Source organism: Dacryopinax primogenitus (genome assembly GCF_000292625.1).
Source record: "Dacryopinax primogenitus strain DJM-731 SS1 chromosome Unknown DACRYscaffold_20, whole genome shotgun sequence".
NCBI classification, from domain to species: Eukaryota; Fungi; Basidiomycota; class Dacrymycetes; order Dacrymycetales; family Dacrymycetaceae; genus Dacryopinax; species Dacryopinax primogenitus.
Window position 1 is genome coordinate 340,854 of NW_024467217.1, and position 13,476 is coordinate 354,329.

Consider the following 13,476-nt stretch of genomic DNA (forward strand, 5'->3'; position numbering starts at 1 on the left):
CCTGGTTTAGGCGAGTGGGGAGTTTGGGAGTTGGGGGCTGAGGCCCTCCCCTTCCCTCAGCTCGTCTTTCGGGGCCCTACTCCCTACTCCCTACTCCCTACTCCGCACTCCGCACTCCCCTCCCCGCCCACTTCTACCCTGCCCACCTCTTCCCTGCTCCACCGAACCGAATCTGGTCTAACCCCAACCTTAGACATCTCAGTCGTCCTAGCTGTCGTGGAAGAACTAGGACCGAGTTTTACGTCTTAGCTGCAGTTGCAGTTGGCAGTTGGCGATCGGCGGGGTTTGACCCAGGAGGAAGAGGGGGATGATGCGTTTGGTAGGCGCTAACGGGGGTTAGGGTGGGGGGGAGGGGTGTTCTTCCCAAATGCCGCCTGGGCTTTGCCACCGTCCTCGGCTTTGTCCGAAACCTGGCAACGCGCCTGTCTGGCCTTCTCCCGACTTCTTGTCCCCCTTGTTTACCTTCACCTTCACCTTCACCTTCACTTTCACCTTCCCTTTCCCTTTCCCTTTCCCTTTCCCTTTCCCTTTCCCTTTCCCTTTCCCTTTCCCTTTCCCTTTGCCTTTCCGTGCCCTAGCTCGCCCATCCGCCGTCGGCTTGCGCGCGCTTGCCCTACCCTCCCTGATCAGTCCGCTAATACTCCGAACTACAAAAAGGACGCGATAGCTTGACCTAAACCCACCTACCTACCTAAACCAAGCCAAACACCACGCCGAACAATGCCCAAAGGCACAAACCCAAAGCCCGAATCGAACTCTGCGGAAACACGCCAAACTGATCACACACGACCTCACCCTCCTGTCCTCCTGTCCTCCTGTCCTCCCACAAACCCGCACTTCCTTTCTCCGCAAATGCAATGTACCCTCCTACACGCCCCGGAATCGTCTTGTTGTACACTAGAAAGTTATGGAATGGAACTTTTAGGTTTTCTGGGGTGTGGTGTGCGGTTCAGGTATTGCTTGGATTCATTCAGTTAGCTAAGAGCTATCGCACACATTCTGTTGCGTCTCATTCCACTCGTACAGCGGGACTCCACACCGCGAAGAGGGGAGATCAAGCATCCACCTCCCCCTCTCCCTGCTTGCCAATATCGATCCGGATCAAAAGAGTCCCCTCCGTCGGCCGGCCTGTAAGGTCCAACAGTCGGACGAGCCGCCAGCCTGTAGTTTAGGTCAGATAAACTGCTGCACTTCGGAGAGGAGAGGAAGGAGGCACCTTGCTGCAGCCTGTCCACTGGAGCGCTGAACGCGCCCAGATCTTGTTCGCCGTCCCATTTCCCATGTACTAGGAGGATACTGCCAGCAGTTCAGCCCCCAGCTCTCCCCTCACCCAAAGAAGTGAGAGAACACGCACCGGAATTGGACTAACTCCTCGTCGGTGTAAGACCATTCGAGCGGCTCGTGATCGTCCCATTCTGCGTCTGCCCCTGAGGCAGAAACACGCGCTGGAACGTGCTTGGTGCGCTTGATCGTATCCCCCGTCGAGTGGAGTATCTCTGTCTTGATCCCCAGTTCGACCGATTCCCCGTCTGTGACACCCTTAGCAACGGGGACTGCTAGCGCTCAGCATCCCCCAACCAACGTACGAGTAGGCGGACGCACGGTTACACCCTGCAACGATCCTAATTGCGAAAAAGACGGTTCCGTTGCGTTTGCCGCTGCCGTCCCAGTCTGCACGCAGACTTGGCGGCTTGAGCACCCACCCCCGCGTGCCGGCGTAGAAGCCTTCGTTGATTTGCATCCCTTTGTCGAATTTCTGCCAGTTTAGCGCAGGCATGTGGGCACCGCCTCGCCAGAAACGGTGGGGGACTGCGTTCTACGTCAGGCGAGAGCACCTGAGTCAGAGATGAACTTACCGAGGTTCTCGGAATTGATCCTGTGCGTCATGAGTAAGCGTCCTGGGGATGGGACTGAACTTACCGGATACCCTCTGGATATACGCGCATGAGGTGTTTCCCGTTGTTCGAGATGAGATCCAGGAGTGAAGTTGGTAGCAGCTCAGCCGCCGCTTTTTCCGAGATATTCATCAGCGCATAAGATGGTTGCTCCATTTCTGCACACCACGCAATCAGCGCTTCTCTGTAATGGTACGTTTGGGGTCGTACTCTTTGTTAAGAAGTCTTTATGCGGCTTGATACTCTTCGCGTAGACGCCTAGCGCTGCAAGCTCAGGGAGGACCTTCGGATCGAGAGTAGGGTCAACTTCCTGCACCATCTTCTTCACTTCCTCGTGCAACTCGTTGAAGATGCCATGTCGCTGGACCGCCCCGCTCTCCGGATACCATTCTACCTGCAAAAGAGTCAGTACTGGCGTTTGAACACGATCAGGTACTTCACCTCCAGGAGGATCTTTCCCCATAGATCTCTGGGTGTGATCACTCCCACGTCTGGGAGCTCTTCGCGGACAAGCTTATCGCCCCACACCTCCTCAAATACCTGGACCATCTCGCCCTGCCCTGCATGCCCAGTATGGTTCTCCAATGCGACCCACACTGGCCAACCTTCGGGGTCTGCATCCACTGCCTGACCAATAGCTTCCACTACTTCCCGAAAAGGGATACTCCGTACGAGTGTATGGCCATGGACGACGATGACACCGCCCAACGGAGTCGGAGACGACGCATCCCAGGCGTCGATCTCGATACAGCGAGCATGACGAGAAAGAACATGGGTGTACGAATCAGCCGACGCTTGACCGTACAGCTGATTATGGAGTAGATAGGTGTTGTGGGATGTGCTACAAGAGTTGGTCAGTCCGAGAGTACAAGACTGAAGACCGTCCGCACGAGATGAAGTAGTCTGCCAGAGGGTGAGAGTCGTCTTCCTCCGGCACAGACAACACCGGGTTTGAGAGCGCTTCCTGTGCCTACCGGGTTTCAGTATGTCGATTCGCCTCGATGGATGAACAGATGTTTCGCACCTCTGGATGGTCTGCGATGAAGTTCTTGATATACTCGCTCAATTGCACGTCGTCATTTGGAGGAGCAGTCCACAACGTTCCAGATCCGAGAGCCTCATTCTGTAATCCAGCTGTAGACATAGTATATGCGAGTTGAAGAGAGTCGGTTGACAAGTTGCACACGATCCCAAGGGGACAAGGGGCAATCTCCAAACAGGGGCGACGAGGAGAACGCGGGGAAGGCGTCACTTCACGTGAATCAGAGCCCGTGGTATTTTTAGATTTTCCCGTAAGAGCCGCCTTTGCGTGTACTACGACGGCCGGATGTTCGATTGCAATTAGAGGGAATATAATATCGACTAACTTGTCCAACACTTATCGCACTTGTTGAGATTCTTCCTAAGGTTGTTCTGATTGTGGGGTGAGGTCGTCTAAGTCATCCTTTTGAGTGGTTTGTCTTTGCACCATTGCAAACCTCGATTTTCCCTACCACAATGCCCCATGAACAGGGCGCGTAAAAGTGATACATGCGTACTGATCATGTGCGGCGTTAAGGAATTTCAAGGCGCCGGAGGTCCTCATTGCTGCGAGACCAATGAAGCCGCCGGAGAATTTTCCGCGGTCGGCGGGTGCCATTCACCTTGGTCTATCCGGAATCTTCACTGTTCTCGGTGCCGAGAAGAGATCAAAAGGTGGGCTGCGGGAAACAATGTGAGCAAGCTAAGGGAGATAGAAGGATGCGTGGGAAGAAAGTGGTTGAGTCAGGCTTTGTTGCCGTTAAAAGTATTATTAGAGATGAACATTGTCAGCGTACAGGAGAAAAGACAGATGAAAGAAATCGAAAACAATACGTTCCCGCGACGTTCCGGCAGTGGTGCTTCACGCCACAAGGTCCCCACCTGCTGCTCGCTCGACCTCCTTGAGGATCCGCTGCACCTCTCTGCGGTCTTTCTCCTTCCTCGCCTGCTTAAGCCTTCTTTTCTCTGAAGCCGCATCCTGCTTTCCTCTTCCCTTTCCCCGCCTCGTCGGCTGCGGTTCCTCTTCCTCATCGCTATCTTCGATTCCCTGAACCTCCTCCCTCCTGTTCAAGTACACGTCAGCAATAAATTCAGCTGCGCGCTTCTCGCCAATTTCTGCTTCGGCCCGTGGGCCCCAGCGCCATTCATACGAAACATCGCCTTCTTCAACATCATCAGATCCCCGGCCGCGTCGCCCACGACCAGGTGCTTGGGTTGGGGGAGCTTGAGTACCGAGTGCGGCGAGATGCGTACGGGTGCGGTCGAGGTAACCCAACCTTGTAAGTGTGCCAAGATACGTGTCCAGCGAGACGTTCTTCCCAGAGGCGGTGGTCAATGGAACGCTGGCATATATACCTAGTTTTTTGAGATACGAGCGTAGTTGGGCTGTGTCGCAGTTTCTTAGCACGGGTCGACCGCAATATGGTGGAATAACGCACGGTCTGGCATCGATCTCCCATTTACAAGCATCAAGCTCAGAATGACAAACATCAACCCTTGGAGACCAACATCGTCCGCGCTCTGCCAAGCGATCAACGTCCCTGGTGCACGCTCAGGCCGAAGTGGGTCGTCCGGCAGATGTAACCACTCATCCTCTTCAGCTTCAGCTGTGGATTGATCGCGCTCTGCAGCCGCAGATATGATGGATTCTGAAAGGCAGCTGCGGAGGATCCACGCGCGGGGACCAGCTGGCACGACTAGGACAGGTGTTAGTCTTCAATCATTGCAGAGGAGCAGAAACGAACTTTTCTTTCTGGTTACGCCATTGGCATCTGGAGCTTCATCCGCTTCTTCTAACACCAGCCGTTCTCGATGCCCAGCTGTTTTTAGGGCAACAAGCTCCATGCCAAAAGTGTCTTTCAAGGTCTCCTGGGCGGCTGCAAAGACCGTCTTGAATGCGCGAGTATACTTCCCCAGTACTGCACATCATTCAGCTTGCGTCGCCAGGTACCAAGCAATGACAAACCTTTCTTATTGATCTCATCTCGACGCAGCGGGCCATGCTTATACTCTGTGAACAGCGCCAGTCGTACGAGGTCGGCCGCCATTTTATCTTCGGTCTGTGGGTTATAAGCTACACGCCCTCAAGACAGACGCGTGTTCATATACCGATGCTTCCTCTACCTCCTCGTTTTCCCCCATTTCGTCTTCATTGTCATTTTCTAACTGATCCCCTTCCTCTTCCTCTTCTTCCTCGTCCTCCTCGACCTGCCGCCCGCGTCTCCTCCCTGCGTAGCCCCTCTGTGTGGCTGGTGCCTGTCTTCGCCCATTAGTTTGAGAGTGCGACACTTGTGTCCCAAAACGCTGTGATGGGCGAGGCGCCATCTAGGGCAGATTAACCAGAGTGTTTAGCAGATATATGCAAAAGAGCAGATTGACAAGCACGCGTCGCGTTTAAATGACGGCGCGTGTTTTCACATTCACGCGGGCTACGGGAACACTTCGGAAACGCGCTTCCGAAATCACCTCCGATCCATCAGGTGTTCAGGTTTCGTTGAGCAGGCTTGCTTAGGGCCATACACGACGCCCCAAGCATTTGAGCTTGTTATGAAGTTGCAAGAGCAACTTTGCTCTACTTGACGAAATAATCGTCATGTCGGAGGCATCGTCAACATTACTATCGTCGGCGTCCTCGTCCTCAACATCTGCGGCCGCCTCACCCTCTGCCTCGACTTACAACAGTCTCCTCCAGTCTTTCAAATGTACGTCAATTTACTTAATATTATTCCTGTCTGAATCTTTGAGTAGCTAAGGTTGTACTTACCGCAACTATCGGAGGCGTGCTCGTACTTGCGGTAACGATCTTCCTGGCGGTGTTCAAGGTATGTCACCCAATGTTCGCCAACATATCTCACTCAAATGAGTTCCTAAGATTTCTCGCGGAATTCGGTCATACCGTGAATCGAAACGGCGACGAAGACTGATCATCCAAGCTGGACCCGGAAGAAAGGGAAGGAACGCCTATGAGATCTTTGAATGGGAAGGTGTACCGGTTCGTCAAGTTGACCACACTCCGAGAAACTACTCATATCCAAGGGCAGGCTTGATCTCTCGAATCTAATACTAAAAAATCTCCTCTCATCTGAGCTCATGTGGCGAACAGACGGTTTAAAAAGCCGCACAGCGCAGCACATCAGTCATGGTGACGACGACACCGTTATTTACCAAGACAAGTACGCATGAAGTCGACAAGCTGGCGCTGACTGCGCATCTCGCGGCTCGCTGCAAATCAGACGTCGTCTGCTGAGCAGGCCAGCTGCTTACATCCGGAAAGGAATGAGCATCGACAAGGCGCTAATTTACAACGCAAGATGTACAACTATACAATGTTCCAAAAATGTAGATGTGGGGTATGCAAAGATCTCGGATACAAAAAAGGCAACCCTGTGCAAGAACACTAGTCATCGTCATCATCGATTCCAGCACCTTGTCCAAACTGCGCCAAATGTTCGTCCGGGTCCTCTGAAGTCAGCGATCTCCAAACACGATTCGACAGTCTCCCACCCAGGCGTTGGCGTTGTCGATCCATTCCATCTTTTCGTTTTGTGATCTTTAGGTCCATCAGATTTCCCGCCAAGCCATCAACCTCTGTTGCTCACCAATATATTCTCCAGTAATCTCTCCCCTTGCCATCCGGCCAACTGATATGTCGACATGAGGGAATGAAATGTTGGATACTCCTTCATTATACCCTGTGCGGCCGACTCGGTCATGCGCGGCACTTGGAGTAGCATCTTGTACCAGGTATCCCGCGAGTTAGCTCCTGCGTCGATGTTTGTGTCCCCGATGTTCGGGAGATGTGACTTCTCCAGTAGTCTATTGAGAAATCAGCCAAATGGCCCTAATACAGGCCGTAATACACATACCTGTACGGCTTGTATCCCAAATCAGCAGTCATGTCATAGAGCCATGTTGCAGCATCCTGGTACCCATCCACACGAATGACATTAAGCTGGTACTTCATCATCCTCATCGTCAGCTGGCGTTCTGTCTCCTTGGATCGGCCGCCCCCATCGATCATAGCGAACAGCAGTGCCTTGGGCCCAAGTTCGTCTCGCAGGCGCTGCACCGTTTGTTCGAGCCTTCCGCTCTTTAAGCCGTTCTGGAGATGTTCTTTCTGTAGATACAGCAGGCGCGCATTCTCGATTACGCTAAGCGGCTCGTCTAACGGCACGAACTGCCTGGTGCCCTCGTCGTACCGCGATTTAACGCGTCTTGTCCAGCAAATGCTGTTAGGCGGGTCTAGCTCATCGACGACACGTATTGGCCAATCTCGTGCTCCTGGCTTGCCGGACTTGTCGACTATCGTCTGTTTCAGATGGTGTGCAATCGGCTGAAACTGGGGGGATTCGTGCATTGCGTAGCATACTTCGACGAACATATCCGGCAACGTGTCCTTCTTGCTCGAAATCAGCTTGTTGACCGTTTTCACAGCTTTTGCGTGAGCTTTCTCAGCGGCTTTAGCAGCATCTTTCTCTGCCTATCTCTTCGATGAGAACACCCCATGGAGCGTAGGAGGGCTCACACACCTTTAACCTAAGCCTTTCGGCCTTCTTCCTCTCCGCCTCGGCCTTCTTTTCGAGAGCTTTCGACGTTTTCGCCGCCCCCTTTGTAATGTCAGATTTCGGGAGGGAACGAGATACGGAGTACATGCCGCGGCTCCCGCTGTCTCTTTGTCTCCTTCCACTCCACTCCGTTTCCTCTTACGGGGCGAGCCACTGCTCGAAGGCTGGCTTGCAAGCGCAGCCCATCGCTCCATTTCACGGTCCAGGTTTTCCAGTATAGATCCATTGCTTATCTGTGAGGATGGCATGAATCCATCATCGTCATCATCACTAATAGTAATGACATTCGGTAGGTCCATTATGCTCGACAAGGCGATAGTACAATACGTAAAAGATGCGGGGAGGGCGCGTCGCTCCAGAGCTTCCGAGACCGAAACGCGTCTTCGCGTCTTCGCGTCTATCCGTCTCTCTTCTCTCCCACCACCTCTGTATATTCTACAACTGTTGTACTCTGCTTCGCATCGACATGTCTACTAATAGGCCTCTGACGAATATTACGAACACTCCTTCACGGCGACGTAGACAAAAACGGGATAGTCCACCCACACTTAAGCTGGAAGACTGGCTACACATCAGCCCCGCATCGTCTTCTCCGCCAGACCTCGCAGCCGCCTCGAGTAGTCAGTCTCGCAACTCGGCCAAGTTACAAAGCCGTACTCCGCCACATCCTCACTCTTTCTCTTCTTTGTCTCCCCCCTTGCTTTTGCATGCGAACCCGTTCATTGACGCTGAGCATACAACTGACGAGTGGCGGAACATTGTCTCTTCCTTTGGACTTGACTCGCATGCGCGCGGCCCGTATGCGGTGTCATTGTCTATCCCAACTTCCGGCTTCCCAGACCCCACGTTTACATCTGACCGCGTGTCCGAGTCAAGCTCTCCGAAACTGTTCTCGTATGATGATGTAAATGCGTAAGAAATTGGTTAAGAGCAGCTCTTACATGCACTTCAGGACTTTTCTTCGTTCACACCTACGTACCTCACTCAAGATAGTCCTGACTCACCTCTCTTTCATCAACTCGAAGGCCTTCCTGACGCAGTCTACGAACCTCCGGACTTTGCCTTCTCCTGGTCTGACTCTCCTCGCACCTCTAGCTCTACTTCCACTTCTCCGGTGCCTGAACGGACGCGGCGTATTCTCCATAGCCCCAATCCATTTCTAGGCAACTTCGAGATGCGTTCTGTCTCGCCAGTCATACCTGAGGCGCGTCCTCTTGTTGAGGTTTCCAAGCCTATCAGCAAGGTTCAGACAACTGTTATTGCTGTTGCAGAAACAGAAGTGCAGGTGACGCCCCTCGCAAGCAACTGTGGGCACTCAAGGTCAAGCTCGTCTTCAAGCCATAGATCCGGAATATCCCTCACAGCCGAAGGATATCTCTCTGTCATTCCTTCATCCCTCAAAAGGCACGAGCGTGTTAATACACCTGTTTCAGCCCTCCGCAGTACCGCAGAGTGGGAAAAGGAGGACCTTGACTACGTCCCTCCCTCTCCTGCACCTTCCTCGGCTTTGACCTCTCTGTCTTCTAACGACGACTCTCCAGAAAACCAGACCACCTCTGTAATCAAACGTCCTCTCCCCTATGCAATCGAAGAGCCCTCGTCGCCTCCTAACAAGCGCTTCCGACTATCGATATGTGCTCCTACGCCCATCATTGCCGCCCCACCCATCATCCCGGCTACATCGACAAAATCACGCCGTAAGCGATTGTCTTCAAGTAGTACAACAACCTCTACGTCAAGTAGACCAGCTCGGACTTGGACTTCAAGCACACTTACATCCCTCACCGCATCGCAGCACTCTGTTCAAGGTGACACCAGCTCTGGCACGATCAAGACCACAAGCAGCAGCGTTGGCTCTGATGACCCCCATCCGGCCACGATCTCCTCAGAGTCAGCAGAGGAACCCTCCTCTCCTGTACCTGCTGAACGTGACCCGGCCATTTTCGATGAAACCGGCGCATACATTAGGCGAATTCTTCCTCCGGACGTTCCTATCGTGGAAGACTTTTCACTATTTTACCGGCGATGGCCCATGTCGTCCTTGTTCGCTCGCGAAGATGAAATTGGTCACCGTGCTCTCCGTCAGATGTATGTAATGCCCTTGTTCCTAATGCCGCTGTTGACCAGTTTGTTCCAGTGGCATGACTGTGAAGCAACCCCAGGGCGGATGGACTTACAACGAACCACGTTCGGTCTATGACCTGTATACACCTCGACTAGTCAAGGGCATGGGGAAGGACAAGATGGCCATGTGTCCTGTTTGCATCGAGCCCATCAGCCGGGGTGGTGAAGGTAAAAGAGTAGCGTACAAAACCAAAGTTTCGGCATACAGTAAGTGCTCTCTTTTGCTTTTTTTGAGTGAAGTTCTCACTGTTTCGCAGAGTGAGCAGTTACAAACTTTCCTATTAGCACCATGACTTATTGAATACAGCTACCATATGCAACATCATCATGGAATTTCCGCCCGAACGGGAAAACCTTTTTATCCACCACTAGCATTCCGGACGACCGAAAGAAGTGTGAATACTAAGAACATGAAGGATACCATGCGCGAGGGTCGTTGTCATCGATGCAAGAAGTGGATTCCACTCGATGGTGTCCGGTCCGGCGATGTCAAAGTGAGGCTTCCACCATGGACCCAAGGGTGAACTGCGATGCTGACATATCTTCAGGTACGGGAAATTTTCTGGTGGAAGCATGCTGCCAAGTGTCACGGAGAGGAGGATCCTGTGGAAGACACTCATCCTCTGTTCGAAGACGCCCTCTTCCACGCGTATCGGTCCCTATCCGGGAACTAGGAAGTGGTGCACGAAAAACCAAAAATAAATACCAATAAAATCCACCAGCGCAGCCTTCTCGGATTCTCTCTTTATGATTAATTACCACGCAAGGACCTCGCAATCAAAGGACTCGTGTTCCACTATATGTACTAGTGTAGATTAGCGGAATTTCTCCAGGAAGACAAATAGAATCAGTTAACGCCGAATCCTGTGTTCAACTTATCGCCGACCTGGCCTGAAGAGGCGCCAACCTGAGGTTTGCAACCCAGTCTACGGCGCGCCTGAGTACTACCACATATCATGGCTAAGAAGAAAGGCAATGCCGCCGCGAAGGCTGCTAAGAAAGCTAAAATTGAAAAGAAGTCAGCGAAGAAAGAAGACAAAGCTACCAAGAAGGGAAGTCAAGACGATCAAGACGATCAGGATCTAGAGACGATTCTTGAGGAGGTGCGCTTCTTATACCGCATGCCTGGCACTTGCATAGTTAACACACGAGATGACTGGTAGATGCGAAAGGAATGGGAGGAGGTATGTTGTCAATAACATTGTTCCTATCGGTCCTAATACAGTTGACAGAAACATCGTGTTACCGAAGAGACCGTCGAGGGTCCCCCAAGCCGAAGAGCCAATGCGACGTTCACTCCTGATCCTAACGGAAACTATCTCTGGAGCATAGGTACGACACCAAACATGCTGTTGTACTGAGGTTGAGGCGGGGTTGTCAGCATAGGCGGGGAATACTTCAGTGATGATGGGAAAGCGGTGCGTCCTTCCACGACTCTGCGGCATGTGCTAAATGCGAACCAGTATTTCTATAATGACGTATACCGCTATACACCGGAAAAGGTACTTTTCATAATGGGGTATAAGTGGATTGGCTGAAATGACAACCATGCAGGATGAATGGCGTCGATACACGTCGCCGACATGCCCCGGTCCGCGGTCAGCCCATGCCACGGTAGGCATGCCGCAAGCTGGGGGAAAGTTATTTCTCTTCGGTGATCTTCACTTTTATGTCTAACGGCTATTGAATCTTACGATATAAAGGTGGGGAATTTTCCTCTTTGAACCAGACGTCATTCCACCACTATCGTGACTTCTGGCAATTCGATATACCAACGGGCACATGGGAAAGAATCGAAACGAAAGTTCGACCCACAGCTCGATCGGGCCACAGGTACGTAGTGCGCTTTGATCATTTGTTCCTTCTACATGACTTTATAGAATGGCGGTGTGGAAGCACCTGATTGTCCTTTTTGGCGGGTTCTACGATCCCGGCGTCAGGAGTGCGTGTTTCGTTATCCGCCTTCACGGGCATTCACCAATTCTTATCATAGCCGTGTATCTCAACGATATCTGGCTGTTTGACACACAAACGTATAAATGGCAAGAAGTAGAGTTTAGGGATGTTGATCGAAAGCCTTCGTATGTATTCCTACGAGTTGATGGTCAGCCCTAATCCTTGCTGCAAGACCGCGAAGTGGTTTCTCTTTCCTTCCTGTACCAGAAGGCGTGATACTGCACGGTACTGTCGAATAGTAAAATATGCCATCAGTCACTAACTTGGATATTAGGCGGTTATTGCAAAGAGTATGTGAAGGGCAAACGAGCGCACGGTGTTGCGCTGGAAGATAATTGGCTATTACGGTACGATTCCCTGGGTATGACTGTTCTCTTCAGTTCATTTCTGACCCTGATAATAGAATGGACGCTGATCCAAAATTACTTAAATGGGAGCGACGCAAGAAAGCCGGACATCCACCATCAGCCCGGTCAGGTTGTACCATGGCATGGTGGGCCAACCGTGGCATGGGAATTCTGTTCGGAGGTGTATTTGATAATGATACGGACGAGGAAACACTGGAGAGCACTTTCTACAATGACATGTTCGTCCGTCCTCTTTCATATACCCAGTGTTATTGAAGCTCCCCTCAGGTACGGCTATCAAACATCCGGGAATGGCAAATGGGTTTCGCTGATGCTCAGGCGACCCAAAAAGGCGGGCGGGCGGAGAAAAAGAGTACCCGAGGTCACCCTAAAAACACCGGCAGAGCAGGAAGATGCTCAAGAGGAAGGGCATGATGAGGTTGAGGAGGACGGTGACGCCATCGATGTTGATGTTCGTTCCGTTCTACCCTCTCCCCAAACATTCTCACCCTTTAAATCTGCACCAGGAAACACCTGTTTCACCGAAAGTGGTCATACCGACCCCAATTGCAATACCAGACGTAGTGACTTCTCCGATCGATGATGATCCGTATGACCCCGAAGACACCCTTCCTCCTCCAAGGTATAATGCTATGCTTGCCGTTCTACGGAACACCCTCTTCATGTATGTTTCATATCTTTCATTTCGTACCCTACTTACCTTGGATCAGTTATGGTGGCATCTACGAATCTGGTGCCCGCGAGTACACGCTAGACGATTTTTACGCTCTCCAGCTCGACAAGATGGACCGATTCTACTGTCTGCGGCCGAACACGATCGTCTTCGGCAATGAGGAAAGCAACGATGACGACAGCGAGGACAGCAGTGATGTGGACAGTTTGGAATTGAATGAGCAAGCAGATGAGGATGAGGATGAAGCTGAAGGAGAAGAGACAAAAGACCAGCTCATGGAAACAGAACCACCGGACAAGGACATCCGTGAAAAGGCGACCGCGTTCATGGGTGTGAGCATGGATGCTACGCGCTCCCCTGAGGAAGTCATCAGCACACCTCTTCCTGGAGAGACGATTGCTATGTTTTACGATCGGTCACGTACGCTGTTTCGGCTGTGTAATTGCTGCTCGGTCCTAACCTTTTTTTTCAGGTACCTATTGGGCACAGAAAGCCTTGGAGATCACCCAGAACCGAGGCAAACAAGGTCGGCGTGACGGTTTCGAACTCGCGCAAGAGAAATATGGTGCGTGTGGCCTCTTGCACATGACATTCACCGAACTGACATGTTTCAGCGTCATATAAGCCGCTCTTAGAGGAGGTTGAAAGGATTCTGGCGGAAGCCGGACTGGATGAGGAAGAGATCAAGCGAAGTGCTGCAGGGCCGAGCGCTTCCGGAGTGAGCAGGAACAGACGATAATGTAACGATTACATGTATGCAATAGTATGGCGTGAAATCCAAACAAACAAATAGCCATGATTAACGACGTATTCTGGAGCGCTTGGGCGGCGGTGGTGCATCTTGTTCGCTCTCACTGTCGTTTTCTGTCTGCTCT

At 52.0% G+C, this 13,476-nt stretch overlaps 7 protein-coding genes across 7 annotated transcripts in view; 3 read left to right on the forward strand and 4 right to left on the reverse strand.

The window, feature by feature from the left end:
- Nucleotides 1-813, reverse strand: part of DACRYDRAFT_24655 (uncharacterized protein) — a 1,669-nt gene extending 856 nt beyond the window's left edge. Inside the window, exon 1 of the mRNA XM_040773775.1 lies at nucleotides 194-813. The gene's annotated coding sequence lies outside the window, so the exon portion shown is untranslated. The remainder of the gene's footprint in view (nucleotides 1-193) is intronic.
- Nucleotides 814-968: 155 nt separating this feature from the next.
- On the reverse strand, nucleotides 969-3,039 carry DACRYDRAFT_102027 (PLC-like phosphodiesterase; the record flags this gene model as incomplete). The annotated part of the gene is made up of 10 exons (XM_040767605.1): nucleotides 969-1,161; nucleotides 1,217-1,296; nucleotides 1,355-1,553; nucleotides 1,603-1,809; nucleotides 1,857-1,876; nucleotides 1,921-2,053; nucleotides 2,106-2,289; nucleotides 2,337-2,736; nucleotides 2,786-2,865; nucleotides 2,920-3,039. The coding sequence occupies 10 exons, from the start codon at nucleotides 3,037-3,039 to the stop codon at nucleotides 1,055-1,057; spliced, it is 1,530 nt and encodes a 509-aa protein (XP_040625039.1). The 3' UTR covers nucleotides 969-1,054.
- A 738-nt stretch (nucleotides 3,040-3,777) lies between these two features.
- Nucleotides 3,778-5,046, reverse strand: DACRYDRAFT_102028 (uncharacterized protein; the record flags this gene model as incomplete). Its single annotated transcript, XM_040767606.1, has 5 exons — nucleotides 5,025-5,046; nucleotides 4,882-4,975; nucleotides 4,661-4,834; nucleotides 4,355-4,612; nucleotides 3,778-4,271 (listed from the first exon to the last, which is right to left on the reverse strand). Exons 2-5 carry the CDS (start codon nucleotides 4,961-4,963, stop codon nucleotides 3,778-3,780), a joined length of 1,008 nt encoding a protein of 335 aa, XP_040625040.1. The 5' UTR covers nucleotides 4,964-4,975; nucleotides 5,025-5,046.
- Nucleotides 5,047-5,436: 390 nt separating this feature from the next.
- DACRYDRAFT_118893 (uncharacterized protein) lies at nucleotides 5,437-6,027 on the forward strand (the record flags this gene model as incomplete). Its single annotated transcript, XM_040770685.1, has 4 exons — nucleotides 5,437-5,617; nucleotides 5,664-5,737; nucleotides 5,788-5,907; nucleotides 6,019-6,027. The coding sequence occupies exons 1-4, from the start codon at nucleotides 5,509-5,511 to the stop codon at nucleotides 6,025-6,027; spliced, it is 312 nt and encodes a 103-aa protein (XP_040625041.1). The 5' UTR covers nucleotides 5,437-5,508.
- Nucleotides 6,028-6,312: 285 nt separating this feature from the next.
- On the reverse strand, nucleotides 6,313-7,567 carry DACRYDRAFT_18224 (uncharacterized protein; the record flags this gene model as incomplete). Its single annotated transcript, XM_040771343.1, has 5 exons — nucleotides 6,313-6,465; nucleotides 6,515-6,731; nucleotides 6,782-7,224; nucleotides 7,285-7,395; nucleotides 7,445-7,567. The coding sequence occupies 5 exons, from the start codon at nucleotides 7,565-7,567 to the stop codon at nucleotides 6,313-6,315; spliced, it is 1,047 nt and encodes a 348-aa protein (XP_040625042.1).
- Nucleotides 7,568-7,946: 379 nt separating this feature from the next.
- Nucleotides 7,947-10,278, forward strand: DACRYDRAFT_18225 (uncharacterized protein; the record flags this gene model as incomplete). Its single annotated transcript, XM_040771344.1, has 5 exons — nucleotides 7,947-8,384; nucleotides 8,433-9,568; nucleotides 9,618-9,811; nucleotides 9,977-10,098; nucleotides 10,153-10,278. 5 exons carry the CDS (start codon nucleotides 7,947-7,949, stop codon nucleotides 10,276-10,278), a joined length of 2,016 nt encoding a protein of 671 aa, XP_040625043.1.
- A 282-nt stretch (nucleotides 10,279-10,560) lies between these two features.
- Nucleotides 10,561-13,374, forward strand: DACRYDRAFT_118894 (galactose oxidase; the record flags this gene model as incomplete). The annotated part of the gene is made up of 17 exons (XM_040770686.1): nucleotides 10,561-10,707; nucleotides 10,768-10,788; nucleotides 10,837-10,936; nucleotides 10,991-11,022; nucleotides 11,068-11,106; nucleotides 11,159-11,258; nucleotides 11,308-11,437; nucleotides 11,485-11,546; nucleotides 11,598-11,685; nucleotides 11,733-11,785; nucleotides 11,835-11,907; nucleotides 11,964-12,146; nucleotides 12,196-12,379; nucleotides 12,435-12,592; nucleotides 12,639-13,021; nucleotides 13,074-13,166; nucleotides 13,216-13,374. The coding sequence occupies 17 exons, from the start codon at nucleotides 10,561-10,563 to the stop codon at nucleotides 13,338-13,340; spliced, it is 1,971 nt and encodes a 656-aa protein (XP_040625044.1). The 3' UTR covers nucleotides 13,341-13,374.
- Between the last annotated feature and the right edge of the window lie 102 nt (nucleotides 13,375-13,476).